Source organism: Abramis brama, assembly GCF_963993115.1.
Source record: "Abramis brama genome assembly, chromosome: 3".
Lineage (NCBI taxonomy): Eukaryota > Metazoa > Chordata > Actinopteri > Cypriniformes > Leuciscidae > Abramis > Abramis brama.
The window spans coordinates 58,025,519-58,045,826 of NC_139965.1; the positions used below are offsets into that span (position 1 = coordinate 58,025,519).

Below are 20,308 nucleotides of genomic sequence, written 5' to 3' on the forward strand. Positions count from 1 at the left end.
ACCTGAACCCATGAGCGCCTGATGAGCTCAGCCCATGAAGGGCTTCCAGCTGCACCACATTTACGCAGAAATGATAAATAATGACAAATTGCAATTCGCCAGTTTATAAAAAAGGCGTATTTACAAATAATCAAACATAATTATTGAAACTAAAATATCAGGCCTTTCCTAAACACAATTAAAAAATAATCCTGGTGCTTTTTTTTTATTGAAAAAGCAGCTTGACTCCATTTTATGCGTTTTTGTTTGTTTGTTTTAAATCTTTAAATACGTCGAAACTATATTTTAGGTTGATAGTAGTTTAATAATTTGACAGACCAGATTGCATGTTCTCAAGCAAAGAATGTTTAACCTCAATATATTTAAATAGTTTTACTTAAGCGAAACTTTTATTTTTAAGTGCCTATTGAGAAATGATAATGTCAAATTGTAATTCGTCAGTTTACAACAAGGAGTATTTACAAATAATTTCTTAATAAGGAAAATATCAGCCTTTTCATTAACACACTTAAAAAAACTTTATTTAGTCCACTGGCACATAAGTAGAAGAATTACCGCATAGTGGATGAGCAAAATGGATGTGGATGAGCAAAAAAGTTAATAATAAATGTAACTGCCATTTATTTTTTTAATTTTTTCTTTGGACATAAAATAACAAATTATAATACAACCTATTATTAAATGTATTATTTATTTATTTAAAATGTATTCTGGTGCTTTTTAGTGAAAAAGCAGCTTGACTCAATTAAGTGTTTATACTTAAAAATTCATTTTATTTACACCTTTTCTTGAGCAAAGTATGTTTAACCTCAATATTTATTCCAAAGCACTGCTTCAGTGGAGTTCCTTAGCCTTCCTTAGGCAAAACTTTTATTTTGAAGTGCATGATTGTACAGTCCGGAAATGGAACTACAGTAAGTAAAAGTTTCGACTCGAGTGCTGTTGTGCAACTACAGTCAGGTGCAGTTGTTTTGATACATTTTAAATAATTTCCAGCTGTGCAAAATGGGTCGCAAGGTTACACTAGCGACTTGCTGCTTGAATCAGTGGGCTCTGGATTTTGAAGGGAACTTGTCAAGGATACTTAAAAGTAAGTTCCGACTCTTTATTTGCAATATATCACCAGTAATCCGTTGCTAAAGTACTGCTAAAGTTCTTATGATCTTAAAGTGACCTCGTCCTCATTTTTAAATCTACCTTTGTCTCCAAAACAGGTATTGAGATAGCCAAGCAGAAAGGAGCCAAGTACAGACTGGGACCAGAGCTAGAAATCTGGTAACGTTAATATTGTCTTCCACAGATTGTAAATTTTTAAGTTAACGAATGTGTGATGCATTTATTCTCACAGATGAGAATAACGACACACTGTATTGACATATGCTCATGATATATTGAATTAAAATTAGTATTTTCATGTGCAATCGAAGTATTTTTTTTGTTTAATTAGAGAAAAAATACCTAGAACAACTCAGCATAAAATACAGTAAACAAAGAAGTAATTAAGTAAAATTATGATATACTGTTGTTTGCATCAGTGGCTACGGCTGTGCTGATCACTTCTACGAGTCAGACACACTACTACACTGTTTCCAGGCTCTGAAGTCTCTACTGGAATCTCCTTTGACCCATGATATCATCTGTGATGTGGGAATGTAAGTAAAACATCAGGAAAAAGTCATTTCTTAATATGTTTTAAGATTTCTAATGCATTAAACTTCACTTTTTAAATGTGCTCCTTCCGCAGGCCTGTCATGCATCACAACGTTCGATATAACTGCAGAGTCATCTTCTTGAACAAGTATGATTTTACCACAGCACAGTAGTATAAAGCATTTGCATTACTGCTGCTTTATGATTGTATCATTATGATAACACAATAATATGCATTTATGTCTAAAGTTTTTGTATCCGACAGAAAGATACTGTTAATCCGTCCTAAAATGCTCTTGGCTAATTACGGCAACAACAGGGAATTCCGATGGTTTTCACCTTGGAGTCGACCCAGGTATGCAAAGTATATTTCTTGTTATATTTGTTAAATCTTTTCCCAGCAAAGTCAGCGCTAAATCACAATGACATATTTGCAGACATATTGAGGAGTACTTTCTACCCAGAATGATCCAAGATGTGACAGGGCAGGTAAAGTATGCTTCCTCGTCACTTCAAAAATGAATCAACAAAACATTTCATGAAACTGTGATTATTTAATATTTGCATGCATAAAATATAAATTGTATTAGGCATGTATAGTAATGTCAGCTGTCCTCATTGGTAGACCACAGTGCCGTTTGGAGACGGGGTGCTGTCCACCAAGGACACCTGCATAGGGAGTGAGATATGTGCCGAGCTGTGGAACCCCAGGAGGTATTATTCTGCAAATAATCATCTCATCAATACTATATGAATGGCAAATGAATAGAGATGCACCGATATGAAAATTTAGGCCGATAGCGATAACCGATAATTCTTAAAGGGGTGGTTCAGGATTTTCGACATCGGACCTCATTTTCAAGTGAGCCTGGTTGTTATTCATCAGTGGAGACAATTTTCAAAAAAATTAATCCAGTCCTTACTTTTGGATAGTTTGCCTATTCTAGGCTAGCGCGAGTCAACGGTGCACGTTAGCCTGCCATTAAAAACAGTTTTACCCACTCCACAGTACACCAAAAGCAAATAAATTATAACGCCAGACTATCGATGTAAATGTCTATTGAGAATAATGTTAGAAATCAAAGTACTGTTTGATGAGTGACCGTGGCAGGTAAATACACTTGCGTGATTTTTTTTTTATGTGGACCGGCTCTCTCGGTTTCCTAGGTAACCAAATACGACTCCGCCGCTACTGTAGACTGCGTATAAATACAGGGAACACATTATAACTAATGCAATGTGATGAAAGGGTAGTTTGATTTCTAACATTATTCTCTCAATAGACATTTACATCGATAGTCTGGCGTTATAATTTATTTGCTTTTAATAACAACCAGGCTCACTTGAAAATGAGGTCCGATGTCGAAAATCCTGAACCACCCCTTTAAAGGAACACTCCACCGTTTTTTGAAATGGGGCTTATTCACCATCTTTCCTACATTTAGATAGGTGGGCAAACGCATTTTTGTCTCAGTGCATGCATTGTTTTAGTTTGGCAGCGCCGTCGCTAGCTTAGCTTAGCATAATGAATGGAATCCTTTGTTGCCAGCTAGCATGTCCTGAGTAAAAGTGATAAAAAACAAAAAAAACTAATTACTTCTTGTGGCCTGCGTATTCACAACCAGTACAAATAGCGATGCAGATTAAGACTAGGCGATTTCCTAGGCAGATATTGACTTGGGACTATATTAGGGGGAAGCACAGGCGAAGCACTGCTACTTGGGCGCAGAGATATCACACAACACCTGAAATCCCCCAACTTCCGTCAACATACCGGCGTGAATAGTAGCTGGCTATTTTTCCAATAGTAGACATAGTGAATGGCGATGAACATGGCTGATTTTGTGAGAGACGAAGAGGGTGACTTCTCAGACAGTCAAGATCCAGAACCATACCCCTATGAACCAGAGTTTTCAGAAGAGGAGCTGCATGCTTTGGAAATAGAACGACAGGAGGAGGAGGTTGCGATCGCTCAACAGCCTGAGGACGTGAGGATGAGAGCCAACACGAACTGGTGGTGAGTGTGATATCTCTGCGCCCAAGTAGCAGTGCTTCGCCTGTGCTTCCCCCCAATATAGTCCCATGTCAATATCTCCCATGTCGGAAACCGCCTAGTCTTAATCTGCATCACTATTTGTACTGGTTGTGAATACACAGGCCACAAGAAGTAATTGTTTTATTTTATTTTATTGTTTTTTTATCACTTACTCATGACATGCTAGCTGGCAACAAAGGATTCCATTCATTATGCTAAGCTAAGCTAGCGGTGGCGCTTCCAAACTAAAACAATGCATGCACTGAGACAAAAATGCGTTTGCCCACCTATTTAAATGTAGGAAAGACGGTGAATAAGCCCTATTTCAAAAAACGGTGGAGTGTTCCTTTAATATTTGAAAGCCGATAACTGATATATTTTTATATACATTTTGAGATCCTGATTAGAAAAAAAACGGCCTCGCCTTTAAAAGCCATGTCCCAAACACACAATTATAATGTTCTCATAATAATTTTATGTAACCTATATGACAGACTTGTGCTGCATGTTGCACTAAACACTATTTTTTTCTTTTTTGAAGTGATTTCAATCATATTTCAAGCAATTCAAAACCATCATGGCGAAGGAAATAATTCCTCAGCTGAAGGAAATAATCCATTATTAATCGGCTTTACTATATTGGGCAAATTTTCTTATCGGGCCGATAACGATAACATTAAAAGATATCATATTTCAGCCGATACCGATTTGGTGGCCGAGATTTCGTGCAGCCCTACAAATGAATATTCTTAATGAATTCTCACTAGGTTGTGTTTTATGATATGAAATAAAACAGTTTAGTTTCATAATTGCTTTAGAATGAGGAATTGAAAATTTCTTTTACTTCTTTCTTTAGTCCACATGTTGACATGGGTTTAGATGGCATTGAGATTTTTACCAATTCCTCTGCAAGCTACCATGAGCTGCGCAAGGCTGACCACAGGGTGAACTTGGTCAAATCTGCCACCACAAAGGTATATAGATCTACATATACACATATATTCATATGTGTAATACATGTGACACTGAAGACTGGAGTAATGATGCAGACAAAATTCAGCTTTGCATCACAGGAATAACTTTTTTAAATATATTACAACAGAAGCCAATTCATTTAAATTGTAATAATATTTCACAGTATTACTGTTTTTACTGTATTTTTGATCAAATAAATGAGATTGAGACTACTTTCAAAAACATTAAAAAAACATTAATGTTTCTAAACTTTTGACCAGTAATGTATGTACAGGAAGCCAACTAAATTTCAAGTGGCCTTTGCAAAGACAAATGTGACACTGAACTTTATATATTTCAGCTATTTTTTCAGTTCGTGACGCTCACATGTTCTGAATATGTTTCAGAGCGGAGGGATTTATCTGTTTGCCAATCAGAAGGGCTGTGATGGAGACCGGCTGTACTACGATGGCTGTGCTATGATTGCCATTAATGGAGATATTGTTGCCAGAGGAGCGCAGTTCTCACTCGAGGATGTAGTAAGTGCTTGAATATTGAAACTCACCCAAGAGACTTTGAGAAACATGCTAAACATTTCAGTTTGATGCGTTTCTTCTGACTTGAAGGAGGTTGTCACGGCCACTCTCGATCTGGAAGATGTGCGCAGCTATCGAGGAGAGAGATGTCACCCACATATGGTGAGAGGACATTGAAAGACATGAGATTTGATTTTTTTAAGTAACTTAACTAGCAATCACCATCACACACCTGCAGGTGCGTGGGAAAAAAGACCAAATGAGTCAGGTAAAAAAAACAAGGAACTCCCGCACACTATCAGGCATATATATATATATATATATATATATATATATATATATATATATATATATATATATATATATATATATATATATATATATATATATATATATATATATATTAGGGCTGCACAATTTGCACAATTTGCTGTAATTAATTGCAATTAATTGCATTTCCCCCAAGCTTGTAATTATCAATATTTAAACTTAGAATAACCTAATTAAATTAAACAACACAGGAAAAAAAGGAACAGAAAATAGCCCTATATTAAAATAATATTAAACATCAATATATCAATATATTATTCTTTTTCAATAATCAATCAACATAATCAATTTAACAGATTTTTATTTTATTTTATTTTTTTACTAATTATCAAAATAAAATATAGTCCTACAAAGCTATTATTACCAGAGCATGTGATCAGAGCAGGTCATTTTACCATTGTTGCCCAGCATGACTATACCAGTTCAGTAGGGCTATTGCAAACAGAAGTCTACTACTGAGAAATTTCATGTTATTTGAGCGGACTTTGCTTTTCCAGTGCGTGATCGGTACATGATTGGAGGAGCGTTTGGGCCGTTAACGACAGAGCAGAACGCGCAGCGCAAACACGGAGCGGAACATTGAGCAGAGAGCGCAGCAGCGCGCCAACACACACACACACACACACACGGAACGGAGAGCGCGGCGCACACACGGAGCGGAAAAGACCCGCTCATGAAAGCTGTGCGAGAATGAAACCTGATCGCCGAACACGGAGGGGCGGGACGGCATATTTTCGGCCTTTTCAATAGCAGCCGCAACAGGAAGTCATTAAAACGAGGCAAAAAAAGTGCTGCGTTAATTGCGTTATTTTTTTTAACACGCTAAACATCTCAAATTAATTGCAAAGATTAACACATTAATTCCCCCAGCCCTAATATATATATATATATATATATATATATATATATATATATATATATATATATATATATAGTCATATGCTTGATGAAGGTTGTGAGACCGAAACGTTGCTAATACAATTTTGATACTCATTTGCAAGTATTGATAGTGTGCGGGGAGTTCCTTGTTTTTTTTAGATTTTTAAGAGACCATGCTTCAAATATTTTTCTCACTGTACAGGAATATGAGCACAAACCGTATCAGAGGATGAAAACGGACTTCTGTCTGTCTGACTGTGATGACAGGTGTCTGCCCACGCACCGGCCCGTGGAGTGGATCTTCAACACCCCGGAAGAAGAGATCAGGTCACTTTTCACAGAGAAAAATGAACCTCAGTATATATGCATGACCAGTGGGGTGCAAAAGTCATGATATTTTTCGCCGATTACGTCATTTGGAGCCAGAGTCAAATATAAAGCCAAATATGAAGGTCCCGCCCACACTCCCACAAGCACAGCTGTCAATCATGATGTTACACCCTGTTTTTATAGCATCTATTCTTCTTGGAAAAACAAACACTTGAACATACGTGTGTGTGAAAAGACCTACATGACAGAAACCATCTTTGGGAAAAAAATATTTGAAGTGTGATTGGATTTTTTAGTGTTTCTCGTCCCATTTGATTACATGAAGAGGATAGGGTTTATGACCTATAATGCAGCCAGCCACCAGGAGGCGATCGAAATGTTTTGGCTTCACTTTTTCAGTATGTTTTCAGCACACTTGGTAGAAACAGATGTGTGAGCTTCTCTCTAGTGGAGCTGTACATTAATACACCATCAAACCGAACAAAAAGAGTCCTGTAAACCCAATTATGACTTAAAGAGCAGCCAGTTCACCCAGAATTGCCATGTGGTTTAAATGAAATAACACGTCAAATTAGTGTTCTGGTCCAGAGAGACTATTTTTACTATAGAGGTTTAGGAGTACCTTGTGACACAAATTTATTCCATGATATCTGTTTAGAAACGAGGAGGAGAAACTGAGAAGTGTAAATCCCAAATATGAATCTATTTAAAACACGATACAGTAAACCAGGGGGCACATATATGCACTGTTTGGTGTTATAAATTGATGCAGTATTTATTTAATCAATTATTACTATATTAAATATATATTTTGGGTGTTATTTCAGCCTTGGTCCTGCCTGTTGGTTATGGGACTACTTAAGGAGGAGTGGACAGGTATGTTTTTTTTTTATTCTATGAAGCATGTTAATATGAATGTTTATGTGATTTACTCTTTGTGCTTGTTTTGTTACCGATCTTAGCTAATGTTTATGCTTTTGGCAGTGAATGTGAAGATGTGTTAATGAGGTTTGTGTGTTTTGTTGTTTTCAGGCTGGCTTCCTTCTTCCTCTTAGTGGTGGTGTGGACAGTTCATCCACTGCTTGTATTGTGTACTCCATGTGTGTGCAGATCTGCCAAGCCGTCAAAGATGGCAGTAAGTCCAAAACACACACAACAGCTCTTCAAAACATAAGAACACGCGATCTAGAGGCTTAAACGTGTGCACCATTCATCTCAGATTCTCAGGTTCTGGACGATGTGCAGCGTGTGGTCAACGATTCGTCCTACAGGCCTGAGGACCCGCGAGAGCTGTGTGGACGCCTCTTTACCACATGCTACATGGCTAGTGAAAACTCTTCTGAGGACACACGCAACAGAGCCAAAGACCTCGCTGCTCAGATCGGCAGGTCAGTGGATGACATGGCACACATTTGATTGATACATATATATATATATATATATATATATATATATATATATATATATATATATATATATATATATATATATATATATATATATATATATATATATATATATATATATATATATATATTAGGGGTGTGACGAGATCTCGTGTTACGAGATCTCGCGAGATTAAAACGCGACGAGATTTCTCGTCGAGTGAAATTTTGTATCGTGAGTAAAAAAAAAAAAAAAAACTTTGTCTCGTGAGTTGTTGTGATGTCAGCGTGAGGGTGAAATTTGTATTGAAGATGCCCCTGCCACTTTTAAATCATTTGTGTGCCGGGCCGCTCACTCACTCACTCGCGCGCACACACACGTGCACACACGCACACTCACTGTAACCGCACTCTCACTCACTCTCGCTCACACTCAACCCGTCGTGGAGGACCGTTAAAATTAAACATGCTAGTCTTTCTGTTGTGAAGCATCACAGACGCGTTGTCGCCCACTATGACACACTATACGAAATGAAACGATCGAATCTTGCGTCCCGACGCCCGTTGTACTTTACGAGTCTCCTCGAAACGGATCGTGCCAAAATAGTGTAATCTGAACCAGGCAGGTAATAAACATTTGACCTATCACGCAAAGAACCTATTAAAGCACTAAGACATGGGAACAGTATTGCTAACATTCACATATCACAAGTCATATCGACATCGCAATATTAAACAATGTTATCGCACATCGCAGCTTTTCCTCATATCGTGCAGCCCTAGTTACTGCCCAAAGGTCTCAACTGCTGCCAGAAATCGTCGACATGCTTATATTCTTGAAAAAGAACATGACCATATCTTAGGCTTATCTTAGTTAATTTATCTCTTTTTCATGCTTGAAGAAAAAAATTGTTTCTGTTTGAACTTGTAGTTTTGAGAGAGCAGTACTTTGATTATGGATACACACTTACTGTTTGCATTTAAAGTGTTATTTCAGTTATTTATATTTATTTTATTTATACTGTTTTATTTTTTTATGTTCGATTTGTGGAAAGGAGTTCGATTTCTCATGTGAAATCGTACAGGGGAGAAGCCAGACGGTAGAGTTTATAGCAAAACATTTTGCAGTGTTTGCATGTCCTTTACTGCATAGAATTCATTAAAATAGAAGTAAAATAACATTCATTACAAGTTGATTTCAAAATGCACATAAATTGTTTTGCATTTTGTGATTTTCAGTTGAATAAAAGACTATTTTCCATTCAATTTATTTCATCATTGAGGATTTCTTAAAATTGTGTAAAAATCTCGTCTTGTCTCGTTCTCGTGAACCCAATCTCGTGTCTCGTCTCGTCTCGTGGAGTAAGCGTCTCGTCACACCCCTAATATATATATATATATATATATGTATACACATACACTGCCAGTCAAAAGTTTGGAATAGTTAAGATTTTTTTATGTTTTTAAAAATGAAGTCTCTTCTATGGAAGCTTGTTTCTGGCACAGAATAAAACATTTTAAAAGATAATTGTGACTTTTTATCTCACAATTCTGACCTCTTTTCTCCAGTCCAATTCTAAGGAAAAAAATACTTTTTTCCTCAGAATTGCGAGTTTATATGTCACAGTTCTGACTTTATAACACGCAATTAGCTTTAAGTACCTGGGAGCCATCGTTTCGGATGAAGGATCTAAGCCAGAAATACTCTCCAGGATAGCACAGACCATAGCCGCCATGACCAAATTGAAGGTCATCTGGAATGACAGTAACATCGCCATTGGCTCAAAGATCAGGTTGATGCGTTCCCTGGTCATGTCAATATTTCTATACGCATGCGAGTCATGGACGTTGACAGCCGATATTGAGAGAAGGATTCAGGCGGTGGAGATGAGATGCTTCCGCAGACTTCTTGGCATCTCCTACAGAGATCACATCACTAATGTAGAAGTGAAAGCCCGAATTGAGAACGCCATTGGGTCATATGAAGACCTCCTATCTTCAGTAAAAAAACGCAAGCTGAATTGGTACGGGCACGTCACAAGATCATCAGGACTTGCCCACATAATATTACAAGGCACAGTACAGGGAAGCAGACGAAGAGGTAGACAGAGGAAGAGATGGGAAGACAACATCAGAGAGTGGACAGGTCTAGAGCTGAGTGACACAGTGCGGAAAGCAGAGAACCGGGAGGAATGGAAGAAGCTGGTTGCCAAGTCTTCAGTGGTGCCCCTACGGTCCAAAAGACTACGGGATAAGTGAAGTGAAGTGAGTGAACACGCAATTGCGACTTTAATATCATGCAATTCTGAGATAAAAAGTCAGAACTGCGAGATCATTTGTGTGCCGGGCTCGCAAAACTCGCAATTGTGAAAAAAAGTATGAATTGTGAATTAAAAGTCGCAATTACCTTTTTTATTTTTTATTCTGTGGCGGAAACAAGCTTCCATTCTCTTATGCACACCAAGGATGCATGTATTTGATATGTGTATATATATATATCTTCTTAAGTATGCAATTTAATAGTAGTAATTTAAAAATGTATTATTATGCAATTAAGATTTATATCTGTTCTCCTCTCAGCAATCACCTAAATATCAACATTGACATGGCAGTGAAAGGCATGCTGGGAATCTTCTCCGTGGTCACAGGGAAGTGGCCTCAGTTCCGAGCTAATGGAGGAAGTGCTCGAGAGAACCTGGCTCTTCAGAACGTCCAGGTACAGCACTCGTCGTAGACGCTGATGCTATTATTAAATGCATGATTCCTTTTATTAGGGACTTGTTGCCTATTTTCTGAACCGGATATATAATGCATTTCAGCAAAAATGGTTTGGTTTACCGCCATTAAAGTAGAGCTGCACGATTTTTGCATGATTTTCTGCATGTTTTTGTTTAAAATAGAGATCAAGATTCTCACACAATTATGAATAGAAAATAAAACAAAATAACATGCAATTTTACTAGAGGTTCTAACAAGATACGAATTGCTGCAATCTATTTAAACAATATACATACAGTGTTGGGGGAAAATTACTTTTAAAAGTAGTGCTTTACAATGTTGTGTTATTCCCTAAAAAAATACCTAATTGCATTACTTACAGTAGTTACTTTTTATGGAAAGTAATGTGTTACATTACTTTTGCGTTACTTTTTCTCACCTGGGCTGGGCTTGCTTATTTTGTTTTTTAATAATAACACAATTTTTTTTTTTTTTTTGGCAAATGTAAAGGCCATTTCACACCAAAAGTGAATTGAATAAGCCTCTGAAAGAAATGCAAATTCATGTCTGTACAGTAGAGGGCACAGTTAAAAAAACCTTTCAGCTGTGCTGCTATTCTGGATTAAAGAGGAATAGGATGCAGTTGAAGTTCAACATGCTTTAGCAATATAAAAATAAAAAAAGAGAAACACAAATATGGTTTATCTAAAGTCATTTTTGCTTACTAGTATGGTTGAAGTGGATCATCGAAGGTCAGCAGCAAAGAGATTGGTTAATAAAGTAAGATAAAGTATATTTGTGTTATTTAATATATTTAATTATTGCAGGTTTGCATAATATGCTGAGTTTGCATTTCAATGTTTATTAATTTTGAATAATTCAATTATTTTTTTTTTTTGCAAGTGATATGAGTAAATGCCTGCTCACATTTAGTCCAGAACTACAATAACCATCATGTTCACACATCGCACACACTTCACACATCTGTTCACACATCTGCACTCAACATAGGGACAGGAGCGCGTTCAGTCAATAAATGGAAAAACAAAGTAACTTGCATTACTTAATTGAAAAATTAACTCAGATATTTTGTTGCAAATTTAAAAGTAATTGAAAACTTGAAAAAGTAATCTGATTACATAACTCAAGTTACTTGTAAAGCGTTACATTTGAATGAATTAAAAAAATCATTGGTTTCAATGAATGATTCGCTGACTCACTCATTAATACTTCACTTGTTTCGTTAATGGATGAATCAGCAGTTTTGAATGAATCTCTTGAATTAATGATTCAATGACAAATACATTGTGTAACATCTTCATTCAGAACACAGATATGAATGTTCGCTGTGATTTTGTCAAAGGTTTAATAAACATAGCCGAATCATTGTCATTTAGGAATAAGGTCGCATGGGTGTTTGAATGGAGATCACAGTCTTTTAACAATTAATCGTGCAACTCTACATTAAAGTCTCAGAAATAACCAAAAGCATACTAATAAATGGAAAGCAGCATTATGCAGTAACAGTCCATGAATGTGCAATGCTTAGAGTGTTGCATTTAGTTGCTGGTGGGCATTTTGAATTAAATTATATGGTGATAATTTGTTTTATGTGGCTCTTTTTTATATATATATATATATATATATATATATATATATGACCCATGGCATCACAAAAGTGCGGGCTTGAGAAAGCAGTTTCAGTGAAAGTGATACTTCTGCTGACTTTTTCAATATGCAGTTTGCTTGCATTGTAACACAACCACCACAATTTTCACAAAAAAAAATATTGCAGTTAGTCACCCCAAGAAAGACCTACAAATCTGCTGAGTTTCACTATTTCAAAGCACAAGTAACACAGTAACATCATTTTGCCAGTTTAACACACTCACACAAATATGATGTGTCACAGCTTTGAAAGATGAAAAGGTTTGCAAAGAAATTAATAGCCCTTTTGACTGATGAAGACTAGAAAATTATAAACAAGAGTATAGAAATATAAACATTTCAGTTCATGTCCAATTTATTTAAATTGTTCTTTTCACAATAAATGCTGTTATTGTTCCATAACAGCATTACAGATGTATTGACCAAGACAATGCTGAATAGATAAAACAAATAAATAAAATGGGACAAAACTAAGAAATAAATGAATCCCCAAATTATATATGCATATTTTTTTATTTCTTACTGTCAAAAAACTAGGCCCATCAAAATAATCATATAATCATGATTAGTTGTCATGATTTCTAACCTGTCGTTAGAAAGCTAAATTAAATGGTAACAATATAAAATTTTACTAATTAACTAAATTAACTAAATAGTTTAAATAATTATCTTTTATTTGTTCACTACATTTTTCTGAACCTCCTATTTTGAAAACCCCTTGTAAGGGTAATTGAAAATTATTGCTTTTCTAAAATATTTTTGAAAAAATTCATCCATGGCTATAGTAGGTATCAAAATCTCTGGTCAACGAAGCGTTAAATATTTAAACGTCGGCATTAAACGTAAGTTGCGATAGTCTTTTCTTTTCTATTGTGACGTATATCTGAGTAAAACGGCTTCTCGAACAAGAACAAATGTAGGGCGGGGCTTGATTATGTCCACTGGGAATTGATTGGATGAATGGATGGTTGTGGTTTGCCATTGGTGGATCTCCTGTGAGTGACAGGTTATAGCCCCGCCCTCGTCATCAGAGAAGAGAAGAGATGCTGCATTTTGATTTAAGATTATGAGGAAACATTAGTTTAAAAAAAGATGTGCACAGATCATTCTTTTATAGTAAATACTGCATTATTCCATAAAAAGCAAGAATTGTGATTCATTGATGATGAAATATTGTGTGAATTATGCAATAGATTAGGAATTTCATACCTTTCAGAGCTATTTCACATCTGCATTTTTACCTAAATAGCACATTGTTTTGAACCTGAAAGTATGCTGTAAATGCATGATGCATGTATGTGTGTGTGTGTGTGTTTACTCCACTACAGGCTCGTGTCAGGATGATTTTGGCCTACCTCTTTGCCCAGCTCTGCCTGTGGGCTCAGGGAAAACCTGGTGGTCTCTTAGTTCTTGGTTCAGCAAACGTGGATGAGAGGTGTTCATTTTTTTTTTTTTCTCAGCATCCCAATATCAATAATAATGGAGATCACTTTAAAGAAAGCATTCTCTGACTTTTCAGTTTGACTGGATACTTCACAAAGTATGACTGCTCCAGCGCTGATATCAATCCAATTGGAGGTGTTAGTAAGATGGACCTGAAGTGCTTCCTGCAGTACTGTGTAAAACGCTTCCAGCTCACTGCCCTCGTAAGGTGTGTAATCTTACCTTTTGTCCCACATTTGCTGATCAGATCACTGATCTATAGTTCTGGCCTGGCGGACAACAAAATGAAGCTCCACCTGCCTAGATCTGCTATGGGAATTAATTATATCTATTTATGCAGCAGCAGCATATCTTACATGCTCACAGCAGCGTGTCTGTTTTGTGTTTCACACTTTAAGGGCCCTATTTTAACGATCAGAAATGCAAGTATCAAACGCGAAACGCAAGTAACTTTGTGGGCGGATCTGCAAATCTAAAATGGGTTGGTCTGAAGTAGCTTCATTACTCATAGGTGTGGTTTGGGCGTAACGTGAAATAAACCAGTCAGAGCGACATCTCACATTCCTTTAAAAGCAGGCGTGCTTGTTCCATGGCGGCTTGCTATTATAATGGCGGAGCGGTTCACAGCCGAGGAGACCAACGTTCTCGCCAGGGCCAATAATTTGGGTACCCAATAATTTGGTTAATTAATTTAATTACCCAATAATTTGGGTAAATGTGTAAGCTAGATTTATGCCTATTTTTTCACATTTTCATGGACACCACGATGATTTCCCTCGTGTGGTAATATTTTTCCTTGTAATTATGTATGGTTTGCAAAAATGGCAACTGCTGCATCTGTGTAGAGTAGAGAAGCAAAGTGTATGAGCGTTGTGCACACGCTACATTATGGCCAAGCATGCGCCCTTAAAATAGCATCTGAATACCGCGGAATTGTTTTCTGAAACTGCAAAATAGCACCAGGGAACGTTTGCGCCGGAACACGCCTCCTCTTTTCACTGAACCGCCCCCGGGAGCGCAAGTTCATTTCCTAATTTACCGACGTGCGTCTGTGGAGGGAAAAGTCCGCTGTGCGTCGGGTGCAAAATAGGAATGATACATGCGTCGGTGTACAAAGTCAATTGCGCTGGGTGCAAGATAGGGCCCTATAAGTGTATATGAGCTTATAGCGCAGTAGAAGCAGCTGATTCTGCTAGAACGTCAGGTTGCAGGACTTTGCGAGTCAGAAACAGCAACATGATCACATGTGCCCATCTTCTGTGCAGCATTTTAGATGCTCCACCAACTGCAGAGCTTGAGCCACTGACTGATGGCAAGGTGGTCCAGACCGATGAGGTAAACATCATCAACCTCATTTACTAATACATTTATCAAGAAACGCCACGGAACATTTGCACAGACAGATTGAATGTGTTGTAAACAGTAAAATGTAGCACGTTCTGGGATTTTTTTTTTTTAAAGAAGCACATATTTACATCACTTATTTTTTTATAAATATTCCCAATATGTTTGTGGCAAGGTTAACACACCAGACCCATGATGTTCTGGATGGCGCAAATGTGCTTTGTGTTACATGCATGAATTAAATTAAGAATGTTGTGTTGGAGATGCTTTTTATGTGCGTTTATGCCTATATGGCTTCCGCAAGCAATTTTTTCAGTGGCTTTCAAGAAGTGGTGGAGACAGAATCATTTTTGGCAAAGTGGTATGAACATGCCCCACCTGCAAATGACGACTATGTACAGGTGAAACTCGAAAAATTTGAATATTGTGCAAAAGTTCATTTATTTCAGTAATTAAACTTAAAAGGTGAAACTAATATATTATATAGACTCATTACATGCAAAGTAAGATTTTTTTAAGCCTTTATTTGTTATAATTTTGATGATTATGGCTTACAGCTTATGAAAATTAAAAAAGTTTCTGAGATTTTGAATTTGGTGTTTTCATAAGCTGTAAGCCATATTAATCAAAATTATAACAAATAAAGGCTTTAAATATCTCACTTTGCATGTAATGAGTCTATATAATATATTAGTTTCACCTTTTAATTTTATTACCTTTTATTATTGAAATAAATTAACTTTTGCACGATATTCAAATTTTTCGAGTTTCACCTGTATATTGGTCAAATAGCAATTAAAAATATTTTGTTTGATAATTAACTTTTAATCAGTTTTATTTCAATGAAAAACAAAATATGACTGATATTAAGATGTTTCGGTAATATTTTACAAATTAAATGATCACATACAAACTATACATTTTTCAGTTTTAGGTCAAGTAAAAATATATTTATGCATTAATTATACTATAAATACAATATATAATATCCTTGTTAGGTTTGCAAGATTTGCTTAATGTCTGATATTTTTGCAAAGCACCGTATGCTTACATGCTCTAATTGTCATCAATCCGAACGAATTCAAAAAGTTGTGTTTATATGAACCCTAACCTTTGCAATTCATTCACATTTTTGTTTACTTGTGCATTTATGTATTTCGTACAAAACTTCAGTGCATGCGTTGTACCTAGTCCCCGCTTTCAGAAACTGAGAAAACTATTAGCATAAGTCATTTTGGCCTTAATGACACACCTAAAAGTAAAGCTGGCAAATGTGCCAGAAGACTTTATTATTTCTCCTCCGCTGACCAGTTCATAAGATGTAAATAAACATATGCAAGTTTGTAAGAAGTAAAATATATGTAAACAGAGATTTTATTATATCATAAATAATGATCATATATATATGTTTAATATCATATATAAAAAGGCTCTGATAAATATGCATCATGGCAAAGGTATTTTTGTATCCGATTTAGAAGATAGTCATATTCAAGCATGTACATGCTTAGTTTTTTCTTATTGACTGGATTATTCCAGGTTCTATATGGCACTCTTTTTAATCCAATTAAAATTTCTTTTGGATCAATTAAGGTGTTTGTTTACATGAAGGCTTTTCAATCCGATCACTAACAGACTATTTGCATGTAAACCGCTATGTTTTAAAATCTATATAGGCATTTTGTTCCCTTGTCCTTATTTTTAATAGAGCATGTTTAGTCTGCTGCAAAGCCCTTATGTACTCTTCCCACCACTGTGTGCATGCAGACAGATTGTTTTACAGCACTGAGACCTCACTCACGTGGTTCTGTGTCCCTCTCCCACAGGCCGACATGGGAATGACCTACTCAGAGCTGTCTGTGATTGGCCGACTCAGGAAGATCTCCAAATGTGGCCCGTACAGCATGTTTTGCAAGCTCATTCACTCATGGAAAGAGACCTTCTCTCCCTCACAGGTCAAACAGTAAATACTAATGTTTTATCAAGGCTATTTTAGGGGTAGTGCTTTAGTAGGATAATTGAAGGGTTAGTTCGCCCAAAGATGAAAATTCTGTCATTAATTACTCACCCTCATGTCGTTCCAAACCCGTAAGACTTTCGTTTATCTTCAGAACACAAATAAATATATTTTTGATGAAATCTGAGAGCTTTCTGTCTCTCCATTGACAGTCTATGCAACTATCACTGTTAAAGCCCCAGAAAGGTAGTAAAGACATCATTAAATAATCCATGTGACTCCAGTGGTTTAACCTCAATTTTATGAAGTGACTCGAGTGCTATCATTGTGCAACAAAAAAAACCCAACAACATAATTTACCACTTTATTTACAAAATATGAATCTCCTACACACGTTCACATAACAACGTTCGCTCTTGCTGGCGCTCTCATGATAGTATTTTGTAAATTAGGTGTAAATTATGTTTTTTTGCACTCGGGTCACAATACTACCTTTCTGGGGCTTGAAAGTGGTAGTTACGTAGACTGTCAATTGAGGGACAGAAATATAATCAAAAAGATTTTCATTTGTGTTCTGAAGATGATTGAAAGTCTTACGGGTTTGGAACGACATGAGTGTGAGTAAACAATGACAGAATTTTCAGTTTTGGGCGAACTATCCCTTTAAATTGCCTAACTATCTGCTTTTTGTTGAACACTTTTTATTATTTTTTTGCAGGTGGCTACAAAAGTGAAACATTTCTTTAGGATGTACTCAATCAACAGACATAAGATGACAACAGTAACACCCTCTTATCATGCTGAAAACTACAGTCCAGATGACAACCGCTTTGACCTCCGTCCTTTCCTCTACAACACACAGTGGGCCTGGCAGTTCCGCTGCATCGACAATGAGGTCAGCAGTTCTGCACAACAGTGTGATCTAGTAGAGATGTTTGTCTGGATGTAGTGTTTCTATAATCCACTCTTTATAATGTTGTATAGGTGGCTATGATGGAGTGATATGGAGGGCACAAGTACCAACTTTTATCAGAATCCATTGATCCTCGGTCCAAAGATTCATCTCGGCCACTGATGTGATCAGCAGAGTTTCTTTACACTGGCTCAGTCTCCTGTAGCGAGTTGCTGTTCCATGTCTTAGAGTTATTTATATACTGTATGATACATTACATATGAAGATATTCACATGATTTATGAATATCTTTATTGGCATTCATGGTTCAATAAAGAATGTTTAACATCCATGGACCACAAAAGGTTCTTTATAGTGGAAAACTGTTCTTTAGATTATTAAAATGTTCTTCACACTAAGAAATCATGGTTCTTTGTTAACTGAAAGGTTCTTTGGGGAACCAAAAAAGGTCCTTCTATTTGAAACCCCACTTTGAGAACCAAAATGAGAAGTGAGAAGGGGAAATAAACTTAGTGCCAGATATCCTGTATCTTTCAGGCATTGACTCATTGGGATTCAAGGCAAGTGTCTAAATGACTGCAGCATTTTTTTTTTTTAATCAAGTAAGTACGCAGGCATGCCAATTCAATAACAATGACTGGGTCATTCCTGTTGTGCTGTACCTCATGCTTGTGGTGTAATATTAGAAGTATTTCTATAAAAAGGTATAGCAGATTTCTAGATAAAGACTGTGGTAAACTCAGGCACTTAAGCTTAGTAAATTGTGGCTAGATTATCTGAAAAGTCACAAGAAAACCGGATGGACCGTAAACAGATAGTATAGAAAGTCTTCATTTACTCACCCTCATGTCGTTCCAAACTTGTATGACGTTCATTCTTTTGTGGAACACAAAATAAGATATTTTTATTTTGAAGAATGTTGGTCACAAACCGTTTTGCTTGCCACTGACTTCCATTGTATGACAAAACACAGACGTTTCTCAAAATATCTTCTATTTTCCACAGAAGAACATTTTTGGGTGAACTATTCTTTTAACCTGAAGGTAATTTTTGAAATGGTGAACAAACATGTTTTTTAAAGTGAGACAACAAATACATTAAATCATTGTTTGCTAATGCTACTATGTCTGTTATTGCAAACCCACTGGTTTTCCCAGCAAAAATGATGTAACTTCGATGTTGGAAGAGGCTTTTTGTTTAGATATTACAAAAGACTAATAAGATGGAAAGTGATATTGAGGACAAAAAGGCCATATATTGATTACCAATTAAAACAATATCCCCTAGAAAACATCCTTTAAAGAATACAAATTTCATATTTTGTCCAACATTTTAAAACACACGGCATGCAAATGTAGATATTTGAAAGTTAAGTTAATTCACTGTTGCATGAAGCACGAGGCGGATGTGGATGAGTTTAGGGTTTGAGAAGAAATGACTTCCTCTTTGTATGTGTGAAACGGTCTGAACTTCAGACACACACGTTAGTGCAGGTATCACTCACACACACGCACGCAGTGGTGCTGCTCGTTAACCCACACACACACACACACACACACACACTCGCAGTGGTGTTGCACATTCACCCACACGCGCGCGCAGTGGTGGTGCTGCTCTCTCTCTCTCTCTCTCTCTCACACACACACACACACACACACACACACAAAGTGTGCATTGCTTGTGGTGGAAACTCTTGAGTTTATTCAGAGTGAGTAATGTTATTCATCAGAGTAATGTTTCAGTGTGTAATACTGAATTGTTTCTGTCTTTGTTGGTGAGTTTCCATTTACTGCCATTTTCCAGATGTTGTCATGGTTTTCCAGGCTCTTCTCCTGGCATTTGCTTTATAAATTCAGATATAACAATTCCATTGTAAATGTAAAAGTCATCCATTTTATTATATTCTGTACTTAATAGTATTTTAAGCTTTATATGTTAAGTCAGCACAAAATGCATCTTTTTTTCTAATAAATAAATACATTTGCATGTAAACTGAAGAATGTTGTTTACTTTGAGTGACTTTTTGATTCAAAACCATAATTAATTGCAGCCCTAAATGGTCTCTGATTTAAAGGGGTAAATAAAAAATACAATAAACTGGCATAGAATCCTGCTGTACATAAAGCAAGATTGATTTTATATTGTTTCACTGTCTTTGAAACAACT

At 36.4% G+C, this 20,308-nt stretch overlaps 1 protein-coding gene across 2 annotated transcripts; it reads left to right on the forward strand.

Annotated features, from left to right (window-relative positions):
• The first annotated feature begins 890 nt into the window (after nucleotides 1-890).
• On the forward strand, nucleotides 891-20,134 carry nadsyn1 (NAD synthetase 1). Of its 2 annotated transcripts, XM_084108904.1 has the most exons (22): nucleotides 891-914; nucleotides 997-1,090; nucleotides 1,215-1,275; nucleotides 1,536-1,652; nucleotides 1,745-1,798; nucleotides 1,916-2,005; nucleotides 2,088-2,139; nucleotides 2,276-2,364; nucleotides 4,542-4,659; nucleotides 5,047-5,178; nucleotides 5,266-5,337; nucleotides 6,587-6,711; nucleotides 7,542-7,590; nucleotides 7,747-7,849; nucleotides 7,934-8,102; nucleotides 10,680-10,815; nucleotides 13,814-13,920; nucleotides 14,005-14,136; nucleotides 15,194-15,263; nucleotides 17,099-17,227; nucleotides 17,948-18,124; nucleotides 18,214-20,134. In XM_084108904.1, the coding sequence occupies exons 2-22, from the start codon at nucleotides 1,006-1,008 to the stop codon at nucleotides 18,229-18,231; spliced, it is 2,085 nt and encodes a 694-aa protein (XP_083965030.1). In that variant the 5' UTR covers nucleotides 891-914; nucleotides 997-1,005; the 3' UTR covers nucleotides 18,232-20,134. The 2 variants fall into 2 exon arrangements, with proteins under 2 accessions (XP_083965030.1, XP_083965031.1); XM_084108905.1 differs by having other exon boundaries at nucleotides 914-1,090; nucleotides 1,900-2,005.
• The last annotated feature ends 174 nt before the right edge of the window (nucleotides 20,135-20,308 follow it).

Coding starts and splice junctions, on each gene's coding strand:
- nadsyn1 (XM_084108904.1), top strand. CDS start 1,006: ATGGGTCGCAAGGTTACACTAGCGACTTGCTGCTTGAATCAGTGGGCT. Junction 1,276..1,535: donor GGACCAGAGCTAGAAATCTG/GTAACGTTAATA, acceptor TGTTTGCATCAG/TGGCTACGGCTGTGCTGATC. Junction 1,799..1,915: donor AGAGTCATCTTCTTGAACAA/GTATGATTTTAC, acceptor TGTATCCGACAG/AAAGATACTGTTAATCCGTC.